The sequence below is a fragment of the Zalophus californianus genome, chromosome 5, assembly GCF_009762305.2.
Source record: "Zalophus californianus isolate mZalCal1 chromosome 5, mZalCal1.pri.v2, whole genome shotgun sequence".
Lineage (NCBI taxonomy): Eukaryota > Metazoa > Chordata > Mammalia > Carnivora > Otariidae > Zalophus > Zalophus californianus.
The window spans coordinates 16,059,476-16,079,658 of NC_045599.1; the positions used below are offsets into that span (position 1 = coordinate 16,059,476).

General features: G+C 40.3%; 1 protein-coding gene across 3 annotated transcripts; it reads left to right on the plus strand.

Moving 5' to 3' along the window:
* The first annotated feature begins 755 nt into the window (after window positions 1-755).
* On the plus strand, window positions 756-15,947 carry LOC113929365 (protein FAM170A-like). 3 transcript variants are annotated; one of them, XR_003522171.2, is made up of 7 exons: window positions 756-924; window positions 2,755-2,892; window positions 4,516-4,653; window positions 6,845-6,949; window positions 10,344-10,496; window positions 11,699-12,734; window positions 14,110-15,947. XR_003522171.2 is itself a non-coding variant. In XM_027606218.1 (6 exons), exons 1-6 carry the CDS (start codon window positions 855-857, stop codon window positions 12,391-12,393), a joined length of 1,299 nt encoding a protein of 432 aa, XP_027462019.1. In that variant the 5' UTR covers window positions 756-854; the 3' UTR covers window positions 12,394-12,880. The 3 variants fall into 3 exon arrangements, 1 of the variants encoding a protein (XP_027462019.1); XR_003522172.2 differs by lacking the exon at window positions 6,845-6,949; XM_027606218.1 differs by lacking the exon at window positions 14,110-15,947 and having other exon boundaries at window positions 11,699-12,880.
* The last annotated feature ends 4,236 nt before the right edge of the window (window positions 15,948-20,183 follow it).

Below are 20,183 nucleotides of genomic sequence, written 5' to 3' on the forward strand. Positions count from 1 at the left end.
TACAGAGCCCAGCTGTTTCCAGAGGACACGGACTGGGGCCTGGAACAGAAGCCTGGGGAATGAGACCTTCAGGCATGGCAAGAACGGGACTCATTCTGAGGGCCAGGGAATATAAATCCAGGGGATTTCTCTTTCCCCAAGCCTCTGGGGAAATAATTAGGAAAAGAGTAGCAAAAGAGACAGTGGCTTGTTGTAAAAATAAGATGAGACTATTCCCAGTAGTGGGGGAAATTCAATATATTTAGGGTTGTGTAGAATTATGAAACGTCCTCAGATCCACACCTACACAACAATATATACTTCAGCTATAACTATTTCACATAAGTTAGATAGTATTACTAATAAGATCTAATGTTAACTGTTTTCTAGCATTCAGGCATGGTTCTAAGCCTAGTTCTCTCAGGTACTGCCTTATCTTCTCTGTGGAAAGATTTAGTAGTGTGGTTACTGTAGACACATAAACGAATGTTCTTTGTTGAATTCAAGTCATCTATTCTCTTGTTTTGATATCAAGTGCAAGATACACAAATTCAAGTTGATGATAGTTTCCAGTGGATGAGTGCAGTCACTCTGGTCAGTTGGTTGTGGCAGTCCTTCTGTGCTGTGAGTACCAACTGGACCCCTGTGATGTAATCTGTAGGTCACAGAAGACTGATGCTGACTTGCATCATAATAGCCCTTGATGGTATACTGAGTGCTGGTCAGGACAGTGGTTCAGTGAGAAACTAGTTTTTCGAGTGATTTGTTGTACTTGATTGTACTAGTTTGATTCTTTGTTATAATCGCTGACTTTCTGAGAGCAGAGTTTCAGGGAGAAAGGTACTGTTCGGAGTCCCTCTCTGAAGAGGTGAACCATGAAGCAGAAACAAAAAAGGAAACATCTAGAAAACCCATACTCCCCCCCAACTGCCAAAAAGTCAAGAGGTATGTGTTAAGCATCTTCTCTGAGCATAAGGTAACAAGGAATTGTCTCTAAAGAAAGAGAGAGAGGGGATTCCTGGTTGTGGTGAGGGAGAAAAGGAAGGAGGAGGGGGAGGGAAGTGTATATGCTGGTCTTTCTGAGGACTCAGGTAATCTGAGAGTAAAGGGAAAGTTCAAATGACCAAACCCTTATCTTGGCAGCTGAGTACCTGTGCTGTCTACACACGTCACCCTGGGTTACTGCGTCACAGACGTTTAGTGGTTGATTAGTACAGTTTTTGTTGAAAATTGTGTTTTCCTTTATTTCTGCCTAAGGGCATTGGTTAAGCATATGATGTTATTAAAAGTTTTCTAGTAGTACTTTCTCCTGTTAATGAAGAAGAAAATGTGGCTCATAGAGGTGAGAAAAAAAATTTTTTTTAAAGCAGTTAAAACTGGTTGTACAGGGGACGTCTGGGTGGCTCATTCGTTAAGCGTCTGCCTTTGGCTCAGGTCATGGTCTCAGGGTTCTGGGATCGAGCCCCACATCGGGCTCCCTGCTCAGCTGGAAGCCTGCCTCTCCCTCTCCCTCTCCCTCCCCCCCCCTCACTTGTGTTTCCTCTCTCTCTCTGTCTCTCTTGGTCAAAAAAAATAAAATCTTAAAAAAAAAAATGGTTGTACAGGGATGAGAGTATAAGGTCAGAATTTACTTACTCAGAAGCAAAAAAGAACTGTTTCATCTCAGACGATGAGAACCTAAGTGTGGGGCTCCTATGTGAAATGCAAGGAAAAGGCTAAATACACACACACTGCTGTTTAACCGTTAAATTGAGGAGATAGTTTGTTTCTTTCTGAAAAAATGAAAAACTGAAAGAGTTCCAGTTACTATGGAGATTAAAAGTAAACAAGTAACTTCTGTGAGTCAGACCATTGTTCAGTGGTGGGAGGGGGACAGATTAGAGCTAACCCCAAAGTTCCAAGTGGTGGCTCCTACTCCAAATGATAACTTGGTATTTCCAACAATGTTGGGGGCTTCTGGGCAGACAGGCCTGGAAAGTGAGGTTGTCTGCGTTTCACCTTCAATAAAATTAGTGCATGTTGAGAGTTGTTATTGAGTGTAAAGTATGAGACCAGTAAAACACACGCTCACAACCATGTGTTTACATAGATGTACATATAGAATGTAAATTCGCCAGGAAAAGGTAATTATCGTCAAATATAATTGTCCATTTACTCTGTACCAGGTCCAATTATTTGCCTCTCAAAAACACATTATATCCCTATTTCGTTAGCTAGAGTAGATTTGGAATTTGTAACTAATATACATATCTATTTCTTTCGTAACAATTCAGGGCATATGAAAGGAGTATGGCAAGTCTCCTGGGCTTATGGAAACTTTGCTGTCATTAACATGAGCTTTCAAATAGACCCTGGGTTATCAATATCCAGTCAGCTGGAAAAGTGAAGAGTGTGGAGAGACACAGAGGAGGGGATTATGATTCTGTCTGGAAGTGGCCCATGTCAGTTCCACTCATTTTCCATTTTAGAAAACTTAAGCACATGGTCAGAACTGCCACAAGAGATGCGGATAAATGCAGTCTAGTAGTATGTCCAGGTAGAAAGGGGATAACTTGCACTTTCTGGTCCATTTACAAAGAACACACCTCGTACAAACCCAACTACTCCTGACATAAACACAATAAATGAACCATTTTATGCTCTTCATGAAAATGGAGGCCATGTGTGTTCAATAAACGTGCACATAGTAGACTCTTCTTGTTTGCTTAATGGGTGGGTAAAGGCACAAACACTAAACATGGACCACATCTCTATTATTTTTATGTAATTTCCCAGCAAATCTGAATTTACAAGATCTGCAGTATAAACACAAGGCAGTGCCCTTAACTTCAGCCCAGGCAGCAAAGAGGGTGTCATCATCTTCCTCAGAGTACTTCTCCTGCATCTCTTCAGAAGACAAGCTCAATGTTGCTGGTAAGGAGAGTGTATTGAATAAATTGGGATCTAGGCAGGGGCCAGAGATGAACTGAATGATTCTGACCATCAGTTGATACAGTTGATACAAGGCTGCCCAATATGGAAAGAAAACTCAGACTGTCTCCGTCTTCTTCCATGATCAGCAGAAACCATCACTTGCCAGGGAAAAATCCTTGAAAGGACTGGAGTAATCTCAAAAAGATCAGCGGAGAGCAGTGTTTTTTTTGAGGAAATGGTGGGAGAGGGTCTGGGTATGAGAATTTTACCAGAAAAACATGGAAGAGTATGTCAGTATGAACCAACAAAAGCATTTATGTTATCAGGAAGGCGTGAAAGTACCAACAGCTTGAAATAGGCCAGAAATGGTCAGATCCTCAAAAGCTGGACTTGAGGTGGAGTACAGAGACATCCAGTCCAAGACCCATTCTTTTCATGTATTTTGATAGCCTGTGTTCTGACATTCATCCCTATACAGACCCTCTGCCCTCTTTATCCTCAGCTTTCAATTCCTTATAATCTTCCATGTGCTTCTAAATTCTCTATGCCTTGTTCTTGTCCCTACCATAAAAACTGTGATAATTTTTCTGACTTCTAAAACTCTAGATTAGTTATCCCTGTTTTTAAATTTCACAGAAGCATACAATGATAGTTTGTGTCTGGTTCCTTTCACTCATCATTAAATCTGTGAAATTTATCTTATATATATATATATATATATATATATCTTTTACACAGTCTTCTCTACACCCCCATTTACTTTGGATCTTCACATAGTCTCAAAGCTCGTATATTCTTTCTCCTACAATTTTTGACTTTTACATCCTCTACTGTTCTTTCATTATTCCCTTAGATGTCACAAATACACCAATTCTAGTCTCAAAGAGAATATTCCTAGTATTTATCTGGTACATCTAAATCCTATAACAACATATAAACACCCAAATCTGTAGTCATAGGACATGGAATCTACACACATGGATATATGCTAAACTATAACACACAAAGCACGTATACCATTCTCACTCACACAAAATGCACCCCATATTCAGATTCACAAACACCAAATCAATTACACATTAAGCCCTGGCCCTGTTTTAAGCAATGTGTTAGGAACTTACACACACAAAGCACATTGCATCCATCACACCGGTATGCTACAATAGGTGCCTAATACACGTATCAGGCACATCCATAGGAGATGATGATAATATTAAACAGTTAACTAGTGAGCAGTGAGCTTGGTTAACATGGCAACAGAGACACTGACATCATAATAAAGAATATGTTCTTCAAAAATAAAACTTCAGTTGTCTCATCCGAGGTTGTAAATCTCTAGGAGGTAGAATGCAGAGGGTAGAAGTGTAACAAATGTAAAGGAAGGCAAATGGTTCTGAAAATCCTAACCAAGGTGAATCAGTATCAGGAGCCATGGTAGCAGGATCCAGATTGAAGAACAGGTTAATGAAATATGCCAATTCTCTGCCCAAACTAAAGATAACTACTTAGGATAAAGTAAGTATTTCCATGGGGGGCAGTGGGGAGAGTAGGTTAGGGAGAAGAGTGTAAGAGGGGGAAAAGAATGGAACCAGCTGTTTTTATGACTTTTGTTCAATTTTTTAGGAACCTCAAAGTTAGACACATATGATCCACCAGCTGGCTACTCTTTGGAAGACAATCCTCCAGTCTCTGAGGCAAGTGGATCCTCTGAATCGGAATGCTTATCCTCTTGGTCCTCCTCGTGCCATTGCTCTTCTGCTGGTAAGGATAAAGGAAGGGCATTTAAAGTCTAGGCCGATGAGGGAAGTGGGAATCTGAACAGACCTGTAGACATCGGTCTACAGCTCAGCGTCTGTCCTCAGCCAGTGGGAGAAAGGTGCACATTGGGCCCAGTTACAATCGTATCTTCCTCTCTTATTTGGGAATATGGGTCTCTTGTTTCTGTACCTTCGATAGGAACGCATTACAAACAGTTTTCACTTTTAGGTGGTAGAGAGGAACTCTATGCATACATTTGGGGGAAAATATCATTTCTTGAGGGAAGAAGTGGAATTCATAGGCACAATATTCACAATTGCTGTGGTGTCAGTTAAACCTACAAGTGAAGAATTCACGTAAAATTAAACCATAGTTTGTAGTACTGCAGAAATAGCTGACCGCAGAAAATGTAAAAGAGCTCTGAATCGATAGTCATCCGTGTTAAAGGGTCCTATGGTAATGACTTACTGAACACGAACTCACAGTATAAAACTACAAAGCATATAATCTAAGGTAGATTCTGCAAACACAGTGAACACTAAGTTTTAGCTTCGAAGAAGATCATTTAATTGAACAGTGCTGTAGGGATGGTAAATAAGAATGTTTACAGTTATTAAAGATGTGAAAACATAAAACACTACCAAGAAAAAAAGATTTAAAAAACCTGAAGTTTTAGAAATGAAAAATAATGTTCTAGAAATTAGAAAAAATGTGGATGAGTTAAAAATGTCACATTCGGCACAGAGGAAAAGAAAATCTGTGACCGGAAGGATAGAGCTAGAGAATTACCTACAGATATAAACGAGAGAGATCAACAGATGGGAAATACGAAAGAGGGATTAAGATAAATGAGGATAAAATGTGAAAGTATGATATCTCAAACTGAGGTTTGTGAAGAGTAAAACAAAGAAAGTAAGACAGATAATTGCCAGTTTTTTTCAGAATGGTGGAAGATACAAATCCTTAGAATCAGGGAGCATTCTTAGGAAGCTCATTACAGGAAAGGCAAAAATAAATCCACACCTGAGTACACCAAAACCAACATTCAGAACCTCCATAAGAAAGACCTTAAAGCAACTGAAGAGAAGCACACCATCCTTCAAAAAAATGGTGATTTGTCAGACAGCAATTGTAGAGACCTAATGACAGTATGACATAATGTGCTGAAGGAAAAGAACAGTCATATCATAAAGAATAAGGGTGGAAAAAAAGGCATTCGTCAGATAAAAAGTAGAAAAAATAAAATATAAAAAGCTAAAAACACCGAATCTATTGAGAAAGATGAAATGGAACACAGGAACGAAAGGTGAGCTGAGAAGTCTATGATTGTAGGTAGGTAGGTTTTGATGATTTACACACCCAAACCAGGAAACGCTAATTGAGTGATGATCAACAAAACAGGAGTAACTGAAGTACCAGATGACAGTCACATATAACGTGCCTGGGAGTTCAAGTGTTTTAGGCTCCTTATTTCGCACAAAGAGTGGGTAGCACCATTGACTCAGCAACTCTGCTCTCAGAAAAGAAAGGAAATTGGGTAAATAGAGCCTACCCATTTGTAAAGGCCCCCGTCAGTCCAGAGTATGTGGAGAGCCTTAGCTTAAGGTTAATATATTTATTATCAGCTATCAAATACTTCAACAAATTACCACAAATTTAGTGGATTAAAGACAACAAAAATGTATTCTGTTTATAGTTCTAGGGTCAGAAGTCTAAAATACGGCATATGGACCCACCCATCTAATCCAAAATTATCTCCCCATCTCAGGGTCCTTAGTTTAATAATATCTGCAAAGTCCTTTGGTCCTTATAAGGTAACATTACAGGTTCTGGGGATAGGATATGGGCAACTTTGGGGCAGGCATTATTCAGCCCATAACAACTAAAATGAAAAGCATTACACACAATGACGTATGTATAGTCAGGTAAACAAATACTAAAATATATTGACTGTACTCTGTGATGGCACAGTTCCAAGACACACTGCAGGGATCTCCATAAAGACAAAGTACATATATCCGGCTATCCATCAACACTTGGGAAAAATGAAAAATTGTCCAATACTTATATTTTGGAGCTTTGGCCAGAAAAGAGACTGTGGTGTCCACGTGTGTCTGACACAGAGTGAGCAATCCAAATGCATCGAATGTATGAAACAGTGGATATATCTCTTTAATTTTAATTCAATTTACAGAAATCTTAAAGAAGCAAAGGGATGCTACAGAGCCTAGTCATAGTTCCCCGCAGGAAGAAAACAATGTTGTTGTCTCAGAACGCGTGTCTGACAATAAGAGTACTCGTAAGTAGAGATGTCTGAACTGGAGGTGGGGGGTGGCAAAGGGAGATATAAGTATGTCTGAGGGTCCAGCTGAACATTCCCTGTCTACAAACTGATAGATGAGAGATGTAAGCTGATCCAAGCCCATGTCCAGACTAAAATAAGAATGCGAGGTCTCTTCCTTCTCTAGGAGATATTTATTGCATCTATATAAAACAAAACCTGGCGATTGAAGGGAAATCTCAAAAAAGACAAATATCTGAAAGTGCAAGGTTATCAGGACAGGGACATATTTGCGAAGATGGAGCCTAAGGAAATGTTAGACCTCTCTGAGAAACGGAAAGATAAACTCAGTCTGAACCTGGAAAGATGAACTCTGTTGGGTCAGAATGTGGACAGACCTCTGACAACCAGTGTGAAATGGGCCAGCAAGGACCCATTTAGAGCACCTAAGGAGAAACCACTAGATTTCACTTTTTTCTCTGAAGAGCAAGCTCCTTAGCATATGTCCTTTCATGGGTGGAGAAGGGACAGAGATTTGAAAGGGGTCCTTAGATTTCTTCCTCCAACAACCTCTTACCCTCGTAAACACACAGAAATCTTTATTCCCTCACACCCACCACTAGACTTAGCACAACGTCCTCTCACATTTACCCCTATTAACACTCATCCCTGAATTTCCCATTCTCTGCTCCTATATCCTTGCACTCTCAGACACACTCATAAGCTTAGATCCTCATGTCTTGAACCTTTACATCTCATTTTGCAGCATATGCATTCCTCATGTTTGCTTTCTCTAACGTCCTTCCTTATTCTAATCTTGAACTCACAAATAATCTCACTCTTGTAGAACTTTGTAATTTCACATTAACAGTGCACGAAGCCAATACAATCATACAGCATTTTGTAAAACTCATCTGTTTCCAGCCTCTTCGGCCGCATGTAATTCCACAGTCTAGGAGCTCACATGAGGTCTCGCATCCATCCTTCACATGGTTGGTTTGTACCACTTTCATGATCTCAGCAGATACCACAAAATTACCCAGGTCCATATCTCACTCACAAACCAAATATATATTCTGTAACTACTTAAACTTGAGTAGTACATGACACACAGATCCTTCGTAATACAGGGAAGATGTACTGCCTATACATCTACGGAAGGATGCTGCAGTGTTACCCAACACATGATGCTCACTCTACCTTCACATACAATGACCATGTCACCCCTACACTCTCTACATAAAATTGTTGGGGAAACATGACAGACACATACACACATCAGACTGTATTCCCCAAACATGGTACATATACTAAGTTTCTAGAAAATATACCACCCCCACTGACTTGTCTCATCCCTATACCAACATGACCTACCCAACACTCTCCAGTGACCTAAGAGAATAAGTAGATGTATTTTGTGGAGTAAAAATTGGGTTATAAGCTTAACTGAAGTTTTTAAACCCAGGAAGAGACTTAATATGTTTGAGTTATTTTATCAGGAACAGAAATTTACCTATTTCCTGAAAGTTGAGTTTGGAACTGTAGATTAGGAGGAAGAAAAACTGGCAATTTTTGTGATATGTTTACATTCACAGTAGGGGTAGAGATAGTCCCAGAGGTACACATATTTTACTAGGAAAATAACCAACAGCCTAGAATGTAGCTGTCAATTGGGAAGGTTTAAAGGTAAGCTTATGAGTATGGTAAGTACAGATGCAAAAATTGATCAGAACAGTGTGTGGGGAATGTGAGGAGGGTGACACCACCGACTGGGCCAAGTGACAGCTGAGCCGTTTGGCAGTCAGTAGCTCCTGACAGGGGAGCTGTGCCCAGTGTTGGGAGGTGTGGTCTGAAGTCAGCCTTGGGGATCCCGCCGGAGTCTCCTGGTCCTGCAGAACTGTGCAGCAGAGCCCTCAGGGGAGGTCCCACAGGAGCAGATATCTGGAAGAGGAGGCCAGGGACCAGCAGTGAAGTTGGTCAGTTCTTTCCTGTAAATTCTAACCGTTCCAGGAAGTAACAGGACTTTTCATATCATAAAGCACAGCTAGCAGACTAAAGACCTTTACGGACATGCTCCAAATTTATTCTTGTGGTAAACAGAGTAGTGATAATACAGGCACCTCACCATGTACCAGGCAAGAATTTGAGCCTCTGATCCACGGCAGAAAACAACATGAGGCTGTCATTGGTAACCAGACAATTCATTCCAGCAAATATTTTTAGATACCTAGATTTTAGAACTTTGAACGGAAACTAGACTGTAATCTTCATGGGGACAAGTGCTGTGTGCATTATTATACACAGTATCTCTTGAATGTTTAGTGAAGGCAAAAAATATCATTTATCTGATTTTCCTTCTCTTTCCCAGAAGTCTTAAACACAGATGAAGACATTCCACCTCCTGGGCCCTCTGGGTTGGCCCAAGGCCATGGCCAGACAGCAGAGGATTCAGACTCAGAATACTTCTCTTGTGTCTCTTCTCCATACAAGCTCATTCACAGTGGTATATGGTGGGGGAGAGGAGAGGCTGAGGGGGAGTCAGGCAGGGAGGTGAGGCAGCATGTTAGCTGAAAATTAGAATTAAGTGCCAGTGCTCAGCAATGGCCATAAATGACCCTTTCACTCAAGAACTGCCCAAGGTCTCTGTTTTTAATTGATAGGCAGAAATGTACCTTGTCAGCATCCCTGTCTTTTTTGGAAGAAGCTCTTAAAGGTTCTGAATGGGAAGATTAAAAATTTAAGAGAAATGCAGAAATACATTTCCAGAAGAGGAGTTTGGCCAAGTCTGTGAAGTCTTAATTCTGAACATTTCCAGCACCAGGGCTCCCTAGAAACCCTGAAAATTTATTTTATCTCTATCTATAATATCTTTATATCTATCTTTCTGCTTATCATCTATCTATTCTCTCGCTCTACATATATATGTATGTGTGTAGATAGATAATGATATAGAAGTAGATAGATACACATGCAGAATTCTTCATAAAACTTGCACCCCATGCCCCGTAATTGCACAGTTTCTCATGAGGAAAATCAAGCTAAGAATATCCAACTTTAGTGACTGCATACTGTTTTACAGGCATAGTTATTTCTAAGTGTTCAGTATTCTCTACACATCTCCAGAAATCTCACATGCAAGATACTCAGTATTATGGGCATCCACCATAAATACAATTTTAATAATTGTTATTTACTTATTTTTTAGAGTAAGGAAAGTTTTAAAAGGTAAAGTCATCTTAAAATTGTAGGGTTTCAACTGAGAAAATCACCTTAATTTCTATGAGAGCAAGTCTCATGTGTGGTAATGATGTCGAACTTATAATGTCCTCTCAATGCAGCTCTTTTGAATGGACACAGACTCCAGAAAATGCCGCATCTCAATGTTTTGTTTTGTTTTTATTCCATTTGCCAGAACTCTGGAAGAGTCAAGAGGATGTGCCTCAGCCTGAATCATCTGCGGTGGTCCCTCCTAGCAGGGAGACAGCAGGAAAAAACTCCTCTGCCTCAGAATACTCCTCATGTGTCTCCATAGAGGAGACTAAGCTCATTCCTGCCAAGGAGGATGGTAAGGGAAATACATAGGTAGGGTCTGCGCATGGATAGGAGGTACAACTGAGCTGCTCAGCCCCAGCCCTACTTATTTAACTCTCCACTTAAAAGCAGAAAAAGGCTTCAGGGCAGAGGCACTAGCACTGAAGCCTCTGCAGAGGGACAGAAAGAGAGTGTGCCTTCAAGGATAGGACCCAGTTACTCATACGAGCACTGGGATAGCTGCAGGTCAGGTAGAGCACCATGCTGGTGTGGGCCTTTCATCACACCTTTCTCCCTCAGATGAGCATGAGCTCATATCCTCACACACATTCCTGCATCTGTCTCCCTTCCAGTTATGGTCCCATTTCTCCTTCCTTTTACTTTTGGACATGGCTTCATTCCTCATTAACCTTCCCATTCGCTAGTAGCATGGCGCAGATATGCCCTCCTACCTTCACTCCTTCACACAATCAGACTAATCCCATAAGGAATTTACATCCCCTCACACAGAGCACCTGTTTTAACTCCCTCACACTAAGCCAAACTGTGGAAAATTGGTATACCCTGAGGAGGATAGACTTTCATATAGAGCCTTTCTCATCCACATGCCACTTCACACACAAAGACATCAGCACTTCACAGAGTTGCGCATTCTAGGAGCTCAGGTCACTTGCGCTAACACTCTAAGTCCTCTTGTCTCACGACAAGAAACAGCACCACTCCTGCACTTATTCACATGCACTGTCACACTGTGTAATACACATGCACACACTCATTCACCGTCACCTTACACCAACATCAGAAACACTCACCAGGGTGCCTGGGTGACTCAGTCATTTGAGTGGCTGATTCTTGGTTTTGGCTCAGGTCATGATCTCAGGGTCGTGAGATCGAGCCCTGCCTCAGGCTCCACACCCAGCAGAGTCTGCTTCTCCCTCTCCCTCCACTCCTCCTCTCTCTCTCAAATAAATAAAATACTAAAAAAAAAACCCACTCACCAGATGTGTCTCAAAACACAGATGCAACTCCACAAGATACACCACACCCTCATTCCCACATAGTTACACCATATACACACCTCAAATAAAACATAGCACTCACAGAATTCCGAAATATCACTTGTATATATACTTCTGCTCCACACATCTGCATAGGAATATTCTCATGGCCATCTTGACTCCTCCAGACGTCGCATACTTACTCTATTTGTCTTATGTTTGAAATTTTCTTTCCTAGGAGTCCCTCAAACACACCAGGATGTTTCTTGTGTTGGACACTTCGAGGAATATGCGACTTCCTCCCCCTTTCCACATGTCTCCTTTCCATTCCATTTGGTTCATGGTCCTAAGCCCTCTGTGTCCTCAGTACACACGGAAGAGGAAGAGCTCATGAAAGTTTACTATATGCATGTCCAAATGAAAAGGGGGGTGGCTGTCTTATGTCATCCCGAGGAAGGGCTGGAGCCTCCCTCCAAGAAGACAAAAATAGAAGAAATGACCTTTCGTGAAAAGATCCAGGCAGAAGTCACCCCCTCTCATGTAGGTACGAAGGAACTCCTAACTGACAGTGAGTCCAGCTGGAATGATGAAGCCCAAGAGGAAGAGGAGGAGGCTGATAGTCCAGCAGAGCCTCCAGCTGTGGAGGAGCATTCCAGAGCCAAGACACCTGAATGGCTCGTGGCTTTGGACAGTGGCTTCAGGTGCATGGCCTGCTGCCGGGTCTTTCCCAGCTTAGAGGCCCTCCAGGAGCACGTGCGGCATGGGGTCAGTGAGGGCTTCAGCTGCCATACCTTCCATCTGGCCTTGACTTGGCTGAAGAACAAGAACAGGGAAGAAAAGGAGAAGAGTAAGCAGATGAAGAATACCAAGAAGACAACATGTAGATGCCAGAAAGAGAAACATTTTGGCATGAAGTTGTCTTCATGCAAATAAACAGACTCTTTTCAGCCCCTACAAGAGAAGCAGTAGAGTAGGCCAGACTCTACTGACGGGGCATTATCTTCTCTAAGCAGCCCTAGGACCCACCTTTATTTATGCACGTCTCCCACCACCACTACTCCCAGCACACCACCACCAGGAGCAGAGAACCCCTTTCAATTCTCTCCATTGCTCTCCCAAGAAGGAGGGAGAAGGCAGTGTACACCAGACAGAACAGCAAGATGGTCTCATGCAAACTAAAGAGCAGTGAACACCAGCATATCGTCTCCACCATTACACTGAAAAAAGGAGACTCGTTGGAAGGGGAAACTGCTGGGGGCCGGATTGTAGAAGAGGTGAGGGCCCCAGGGGTAAGGAGAACACCTCAAGGATTCTTGGGACTCAGGATTCTGAGACAAGATGGCATCTGCCAGAGATGCCTCCCAAGGTTCCGTAATAACTGATGGATAGTTTCCTTCAGAGGAATACATACTTGGAGGTAGAATGCTTGCTGGATGACAAATTAATGAGAATGCTTCCTCTCTATGCCCTTTGAGGAGACAGGAGTAAAGACCTGACTAGTAGTTCAGTAGGGCAGAGAAGCCCGGGCCCATCATTCCTAGATAAACCAAATGTCATGGGAGTCACATCCTTTGGCCTGCCTCCCTTTCAAGAGGTGCAGGGCAAAGCAGAGACAAACTTTCTCTCCTGGAGGAAGGGTTGGTATGCAGGCTGGTCCTAGTCCTGCCCTTATCCTGAGTGAGAGTGAAATCTCAGATGTCCTGTCGTGATTTTCATACCCAGAAGAACCTCCTGGAGAGTTACAGTCACTAGAAAGAAACAACCAGAGGACTTCTTTTTTTCCACCCTTAATATGTACTAGGAGCCAGTAGTTCTGGCTGCTTCCTTTAAAGTGTCAGATGCAACTGGAGAAAGAGAGGGTTAGAGGCTACCCTTCTGCCATGGACCATTTCTGGCAACTTTTTTTTTTCCTTTCTTTTAGAGGGAGAGTGAGCAGGGGGAGGGGGCAGAGGGAGAGAAAGAATCTTAAGCAGCCTCCCCACCCAGTTGCGGAGCCTGACGCGGGGCTCAATCTCATGACCCTGAAAAGATGACCTGAGCCGTAATCGAGAGTCGGATGTTTAACTGACAGGTCCCATTTCTCCTTCCTTTTACTTTTGGACATGGCTTCATTCCTCATTAACTTTCCCATTCGCTAGTAGCATGGCACAGGTATGCCCTCCTACCTTCACTCCTTCACACAATCAGACTAATCCCATAAGGAATTTACATCCCCTCACACAGATCACCTGTTTTAACTCCCTCACACTAAGCCCAACTGTGGAAAATTGGTATACTCTCTGGCAATTTTTAATGTGTTGCTTCCTGGAGGATCCCCATATTCTTTGAAGAAGGTTCACAGTTCCCACATCTTATTCTTTATTTTTGTTACAGCATCAAGTGCCTTGTTCTAAGGGATCAGTAGAGGGGTAAACGTAGATGAGGCTGCAAAGACATTGCAAAGCCAGCTTTGTACTACAATGACTAGAGTGTGTCTTTTTAGTTAATGGGACAAAGGATGGGCTCTTCTTCCAGGCTCCAAAAGTCAGAATGGAACCTGGGAATTGCCCTGAATTTTTTGAATCATGTAGAATGAAAACGTTTATCACTAAAATAAGAAAAGCTGCCTTCCTCATTGAATAGATCTCCTCTGTTTTGGTTTTTTCTCAGCAACACAGACCCATTGGCCCAAAGATTTCAAATGATAGTGTCCAGCACATTCCCGCAGTCTGATGGGAGCACAGTAGTTCGCATGAGCCCCCCAGCATCAAGGGATGGCTGGCTGAAGATGAATGTACCTGATATTCTGCAGCTGCTCCCAGTTGACCTGGTAAAATGTGGTGCCCAGCTCTGGAGAAAATATCCACATAGAGCCGTGAGGAGCCCAAGGAATGCTGGGAATATTCGGCACTCAGGAGCCCCTTGGAAAAACTCCTGCTTCTGCTGACCCTTCCTTACCCTGCCAGGAGTCAGGCACCACTGAAAATGCCTGTGAGATTGCCTGATGGGGAAGAGGGCAGTATAGGTAGAGAGATTTTAGAACTGTGATCAGCACATGTCTCCTACCTAGAGCTTTCACCAGTGGAACAGAAGATTGATGACAGCTTGGCAGGACTCAGGGGATGAGATTGCTAGCTTGACAGAGGATCTAAAAGGAGATTTTTCTTTCCCCAATTTGACTTCTACTTGTAGCTTCTCGAGTCCCTCGCATTTATTGTAGGTTTGAACACCTGGCTCGGAGTCTTACTTTCCAGCCCGGCTATTGCTCTTCACTCCCCCACATCTTCTATCCATGAACATGTGCCTGAACACTCCAAATATTAGTGGTCCAGATTTCAATCCATACCCTTCCTCCCCTACACTTGCACCCACACATTTCCTCCACTGTAGTCTCTGTTAACAATTTTACTTATTTTTCTATATCCTTTTTCTTTATATGAACATATGCCTTTCTCCATATCTTGCATGGTTATTTGGCTGGCGGATAGACATTATTGAGAGAGGAAAAGCTATTGCACAAATGAAACAAAAGCAAAGAACCCCTCCCCCCCCACTTGGCTTCTCTGGGCTTGTGCACACGTAGGCGTGCAAACCCTTCTTATACAGTCATAGGAGAGAGGATGGAAAGTGTAATAAATCATCAGGGATGATCAGATATGTGTACACAAGGGTGTTGCAAAAGTCGTAATGCAGCTTTAAGCTTAATTTTAGAAGCATAAAAGATACCAAGTTTTGAAAAATATAATTTACATGTTGAATTATTTGCATGTCACACTTAAATTGTGTATTTTCAAAGATAAATTTTAATTTTTCTTTGTCACTCTACCATCTTCAATCAGAGGGACAGAAACAAAGACTATAAAGTGTTCTTTATAGTTCACAAAACTATATAAGGAAAATTAAAATAGTTCAACTTTCAAATGGTATCATTTATAATTTTTAGCTTTGCACTTCTGAAATTATTAAAGCTAATAACTGCTATATGGCATTTGGGAAATATACATTTACACAGGTATATACAGGTTTGTATCAGATACATGATTAGCTTGGAGTTGTCCCCATGGATATGTACATATGAGAAGCTTATGTGCACCTGTGTGTCATTGAAACCAAGAGGTGGATTATAGTTGCTTTTGCTTTCATCTGCCTTCTTCTTTTTCCTCCTTCTTTTGATAAGAGTCTCTCCTTTCTGGCCAAATACATGTGTAAGTCAGTCAGACTAGCCAAGTGAAGTCCTTACTAGACTACTTGGCTTCCATGATTCACCTAGGGGTAGACATTGGTCTGTGTTGGAACAATCTGTACTGATTGATAGCTTGGAGAATTAAAACAGGAGCTAGAGACTGGGCAGATTCCTGGTGAGTTATCCTTTGTCACTAACTCAAGTTAACGTCTGTGAGCCTCTACTGCTGGACTTGCTTCAATTCCTCTTTTTTGGAAGACCTGGCTGTTTTAATTATTACTTTAATATGCTAAGCATCCCCACTAACCCTTCAATAAATTCTTGTTTTGCTTCCATTAACCTGAGTCATTTACTGTTGTTTGAAACCTAATGTCCCTTAATTGATGCAAATTAGCTTCAATATGATCATTTCTTCCATTTTAATAGTTGAAACGATATGGCCTAGAAAGAAATAACATTACATTCCTCTGACTTTATACTGAAACTGTAAGGGATATACTTAACACTCAGGAGGTACACTATATCCTTGATTAATTAGAAAGGTGCATGAAAAATGATTGGGTGTATAAGCAAAATTATTGGACTTCAAAGCAGTCAAACTAGATTAAACCTCTTACTGCCACTTAGCAAATTTGCACAGTTTCTGAGTCAGTGCTCTATCTTAAAAATGGACATCATGATACCTAAAGAAATACTACTGGGGCGGGTAATCAGATACAGGTAAAAGCACCTAACTTAGTTATTCAAAATAAATTTTCATTCATTTTTGGTGTTTACTTTCTTTACCTTTGATTATCAGTAGTTTGACTAGGATGTGTCTGGGTAGGTTTTTTTTTTTATTGTTTGAGATATGCTGAGCTTTTTAAAAAACCTTTTAAATTCTGATATAAACTCACAAGAAATTGAACAAAGACTCTAGAGAAGTCCCATGTACCCATCAGCCCACTTTCTTCAACATAATTACAGTTCATTACCAAACAAAGGAAATTGATTGGAACAAAACAACAAAGCACATTGCAGACCTTACTCAGATGTCACTATTTTTGCATGTGCTCATTTTTTGTCTGTTTTTGTGTATAATTCTATGACATCTTAAACCCTGTATAGAATTATATACACATTCATTGCAGTCACGATCATTGCAGCTTCTCCGAGGCTGCTCTTTGTGAACACACCCATCTTCCCTTGCCCCAACTCCTGACAGCCACTTCTGTTCTCCACCTCTGTAAGGTTTTCATTTCACAAATTTTATAGAAATGGAATCATGCTGTATGTCAACTTCTGAGATTGGCTTTTTCCACTAAGCATAATTTTCTTAAGATCCAGCCAAGATGTTTGAATACACTGATACTTCATTACTTGTATTGCTGAGGAGTATTCCATTTAATTGTAGAGCATTGCAACACATCCCATGTTCTAAGGTACTTGGTCAGTTCCAGTTTTTGGTGACTATAAATCTGTGACATTAGTGCAAAGGTTTTTATGTGGATATCAGGTTTCCTCCTCCTAGTGTAAATGCCTAAGAGTGTTACTGTATAAGTATTAGTATAATGTAAGCATAGATATAAGTATTTTTAAGCCATTTTAAAAGATATGCAGTAGTATTTTGTGGTTTTAATTTGTGTTTTCTTGTGACTAAGGATGCTGAACATCTTTTCATGTACTTTTTTGAATACTCTCCTTTGTGAACTGTGTAAGTCTTTTGCCTATTTTTAAATTAGATTGTTTTATTATTTAGAGAGTGATTTGTATGCTTTAGATATCAATTACCTGTTGGATATGTGATTTGCAAATATTTTCTTGCAAATATTTTCTCCCATCTGGTGGCTAGTCTTTTTATCCTCTTAACAGGGTCTTAGGCCTAGCAAAAGTTCCAATTTTTATGAAGCCGAATACATCAACTATTTTCTTTTATGAATAGTACCTTTAGTACCTAAAAAAAAAAAAAAAAAAAAAAAAAAAAAGGCTATTCTTCCACCATGGAATTACTTTTGTAGTCTTGGCCAAAAATCACCTGATCACATTTGTGTGGGTCTATTTCCACACTCCCTATTTCAAGTTCCACTGATCAGTGTGTCTGGATATTGATTTGCCATTGTATTGATTGCTGTGGATAATAAGTCTGAAAAATGGATAGTATGTTTCTTCCAGTTTGATGTTTCTTTTTTTTAAAGATTTTATTTATTTGACAGAGACACAGCGAGAGAGGGAACACAAGCAGGGGGGGTGGGAGAGGGAGAAGCAGGCTTCCCACAGAGCAGGGAGCCTGATGTGGGGCTCAATCCCAGGACCCTGGGATCATGACCCTAGCCGAAGGCAGACGCTTAACGACTGAGCCACCCAGGCGCCCCCAGTTTGATGTTTCTTTTCTGAAACTGTTTTAGCCATTCTTAAGTCCTTTGTGTTTCCACGTAAATTTTAACGTAAGCCTGTAAATATATACACAAAAATCTTCTTGGGATCTTAATAGGGCTTACATTGAATCTATAGATCAAAGAACTGACATCTTTAATATGCTGGGCATTTCAAACCATGAATATTATGTGTCTCTCCATTTTATACTTAATATTTTAGGTCTTCTTTGATTTTTTTTATCTTTTATTTTTTTTACTGTACTTTTCATTATACAGAGCCTGTGCATGTTTTAAAAGTTTTATACACAAGCTTCTTGAATCGGTAAATTCGTCTTTCACAAAATTTGAAAAATCTTTGGCCCTTAGTTCTTGAGATATTGACTGCACTAAATCTCTTCTCTTCTTCAGGGACACCAGTGGCCTAAATGTTAGAGCTATCGATGTCATCCCACAGTTGTCAGAGGCTCTGTCTATTCTTTCAACATTTTTTTCTTTCTCTTTTTCAGATTGAAATTCTATTTATCTACCTTCAGATTCACTGAATCTTTGCTTTGTCATTCCCATCCTGCTCTTTAGCCTCATTCATAATTTTTAAAATTTAAGATATTGTAATTTTCTGACATTTCCAGTTGGCTCTTAACTGCTTGTCGATCTTTATAATACTCTCATTTTCCACTCCTTTCAAGTTTGTTTATCTTTACCTCATTAACCATAGTTAATAGTAGCTGTAGTAAAGCCTCTTTCTGAAAATTCCAACATCTCTGTCATCATGAGATTGCCATCTGTTGGTTATCTGTTCCCTTGAGAGTTGATCATATTTTCAGGTCTTTGTTTCTTGGGTAAATTAGAATTGTATCTGATACATTTTCAATATTACAGGGAAAAATTCTCAGTGCTATTAAAGTTCTCTGGCAAATGTATTTTATATTTTTGCACGCAATCAGCGTGGCTAAGTTCAGAGTGCAAATTTTGTATCATTTTATGTGGGTGATGGTTTCAGTGTCAGTTCAGTTTTCAAAGCCTTTGCTATGCTCCCTCGGGTCCCTCTTGTGGGACATGAGCCAATGAGGGGTTATTCCGGGATTGGCGCAAAATATTCAAAGTATTTTTTCATTCATACTCAGTTTTTAGTGCAGCTTATTTGAAGCTAAATCATATGGAAATAGTGAATTTCTTCTTCTTTCTTTTAAGATTTTATTTATTTGACAGAGACAGAGATAGCGAGAGCAGGAACACAAGCAGAGGGAGTGGGAGGGGGAGAAGCAGGCTTCCTGCCGAGCAAGGAGCCTGATGCAGGGCTCGATCCCAGGACCCCGGGATCATGACCTGAGCCGAAGGCAGATGCTTAACGACTGAGCCACTCAGGCACCTGGAAATAGTAGATTTTAAAGGATTCTTAACTATTTAAAAAAATACCATTCATATCAATCTTATCTTTGCAGCAACTGGCATATTTCTTTAACAACTGGGATATAACCTGCATTCTGCAGTTTTAAATATTGAAGAGTTCCATAATGGATCTTGTTAAATGGGCAAATAAAATTTCTTGCATGCTACCAAGTCCATTTTTGACATTTATTATTTATTCTTATTTTACAGTGACTAATAATTCTAGTGTCTGTATGGATTATATTGATTTTTCACATTTGCCTATAAAAGTGTATATATATATGGTTCTGAAATTCAAAATCCTCCTCGTGCTTGTCTTTATTTTTTCCTCTCAATTCCAGTATACTTCATATTAAGTACAGTATAAAATAATTTTTTTAAAAGTCTACTTTCTACAGTGGCTACCACAGAGTGATTTCAGTATGGAAAATTATCTGTTTAGTGTTAATAAGGACAGCTCTTTAGTTTTCCTGTATGGTGAAAATTGTGTCCATTTATAAAATACTTTTTCATATTATGGTATTGTGCCTTCATTTTAAGTCCACACTATTTTTTTTTTTACATTGTATAGCTTTTCTTTATGTGGCATGGAATTTTAAAAATATGTTTGCCATTGCAGATAGAATGACTTAGAGTTTGCTTTATTTTTATTTTTAAAATTAAAAATTCAAGGAACTCTATATCTAATCTGCTGTTAATCCCATCCAGTGTATTTTTTTAGGTTTTATCTCTACAAGTGTGATTTTTGAGTCTTTTTGATATCTTCTATGTCTCTACTTATTGTATTCAATATTTTATAAGTTTGTTGAACATACGGA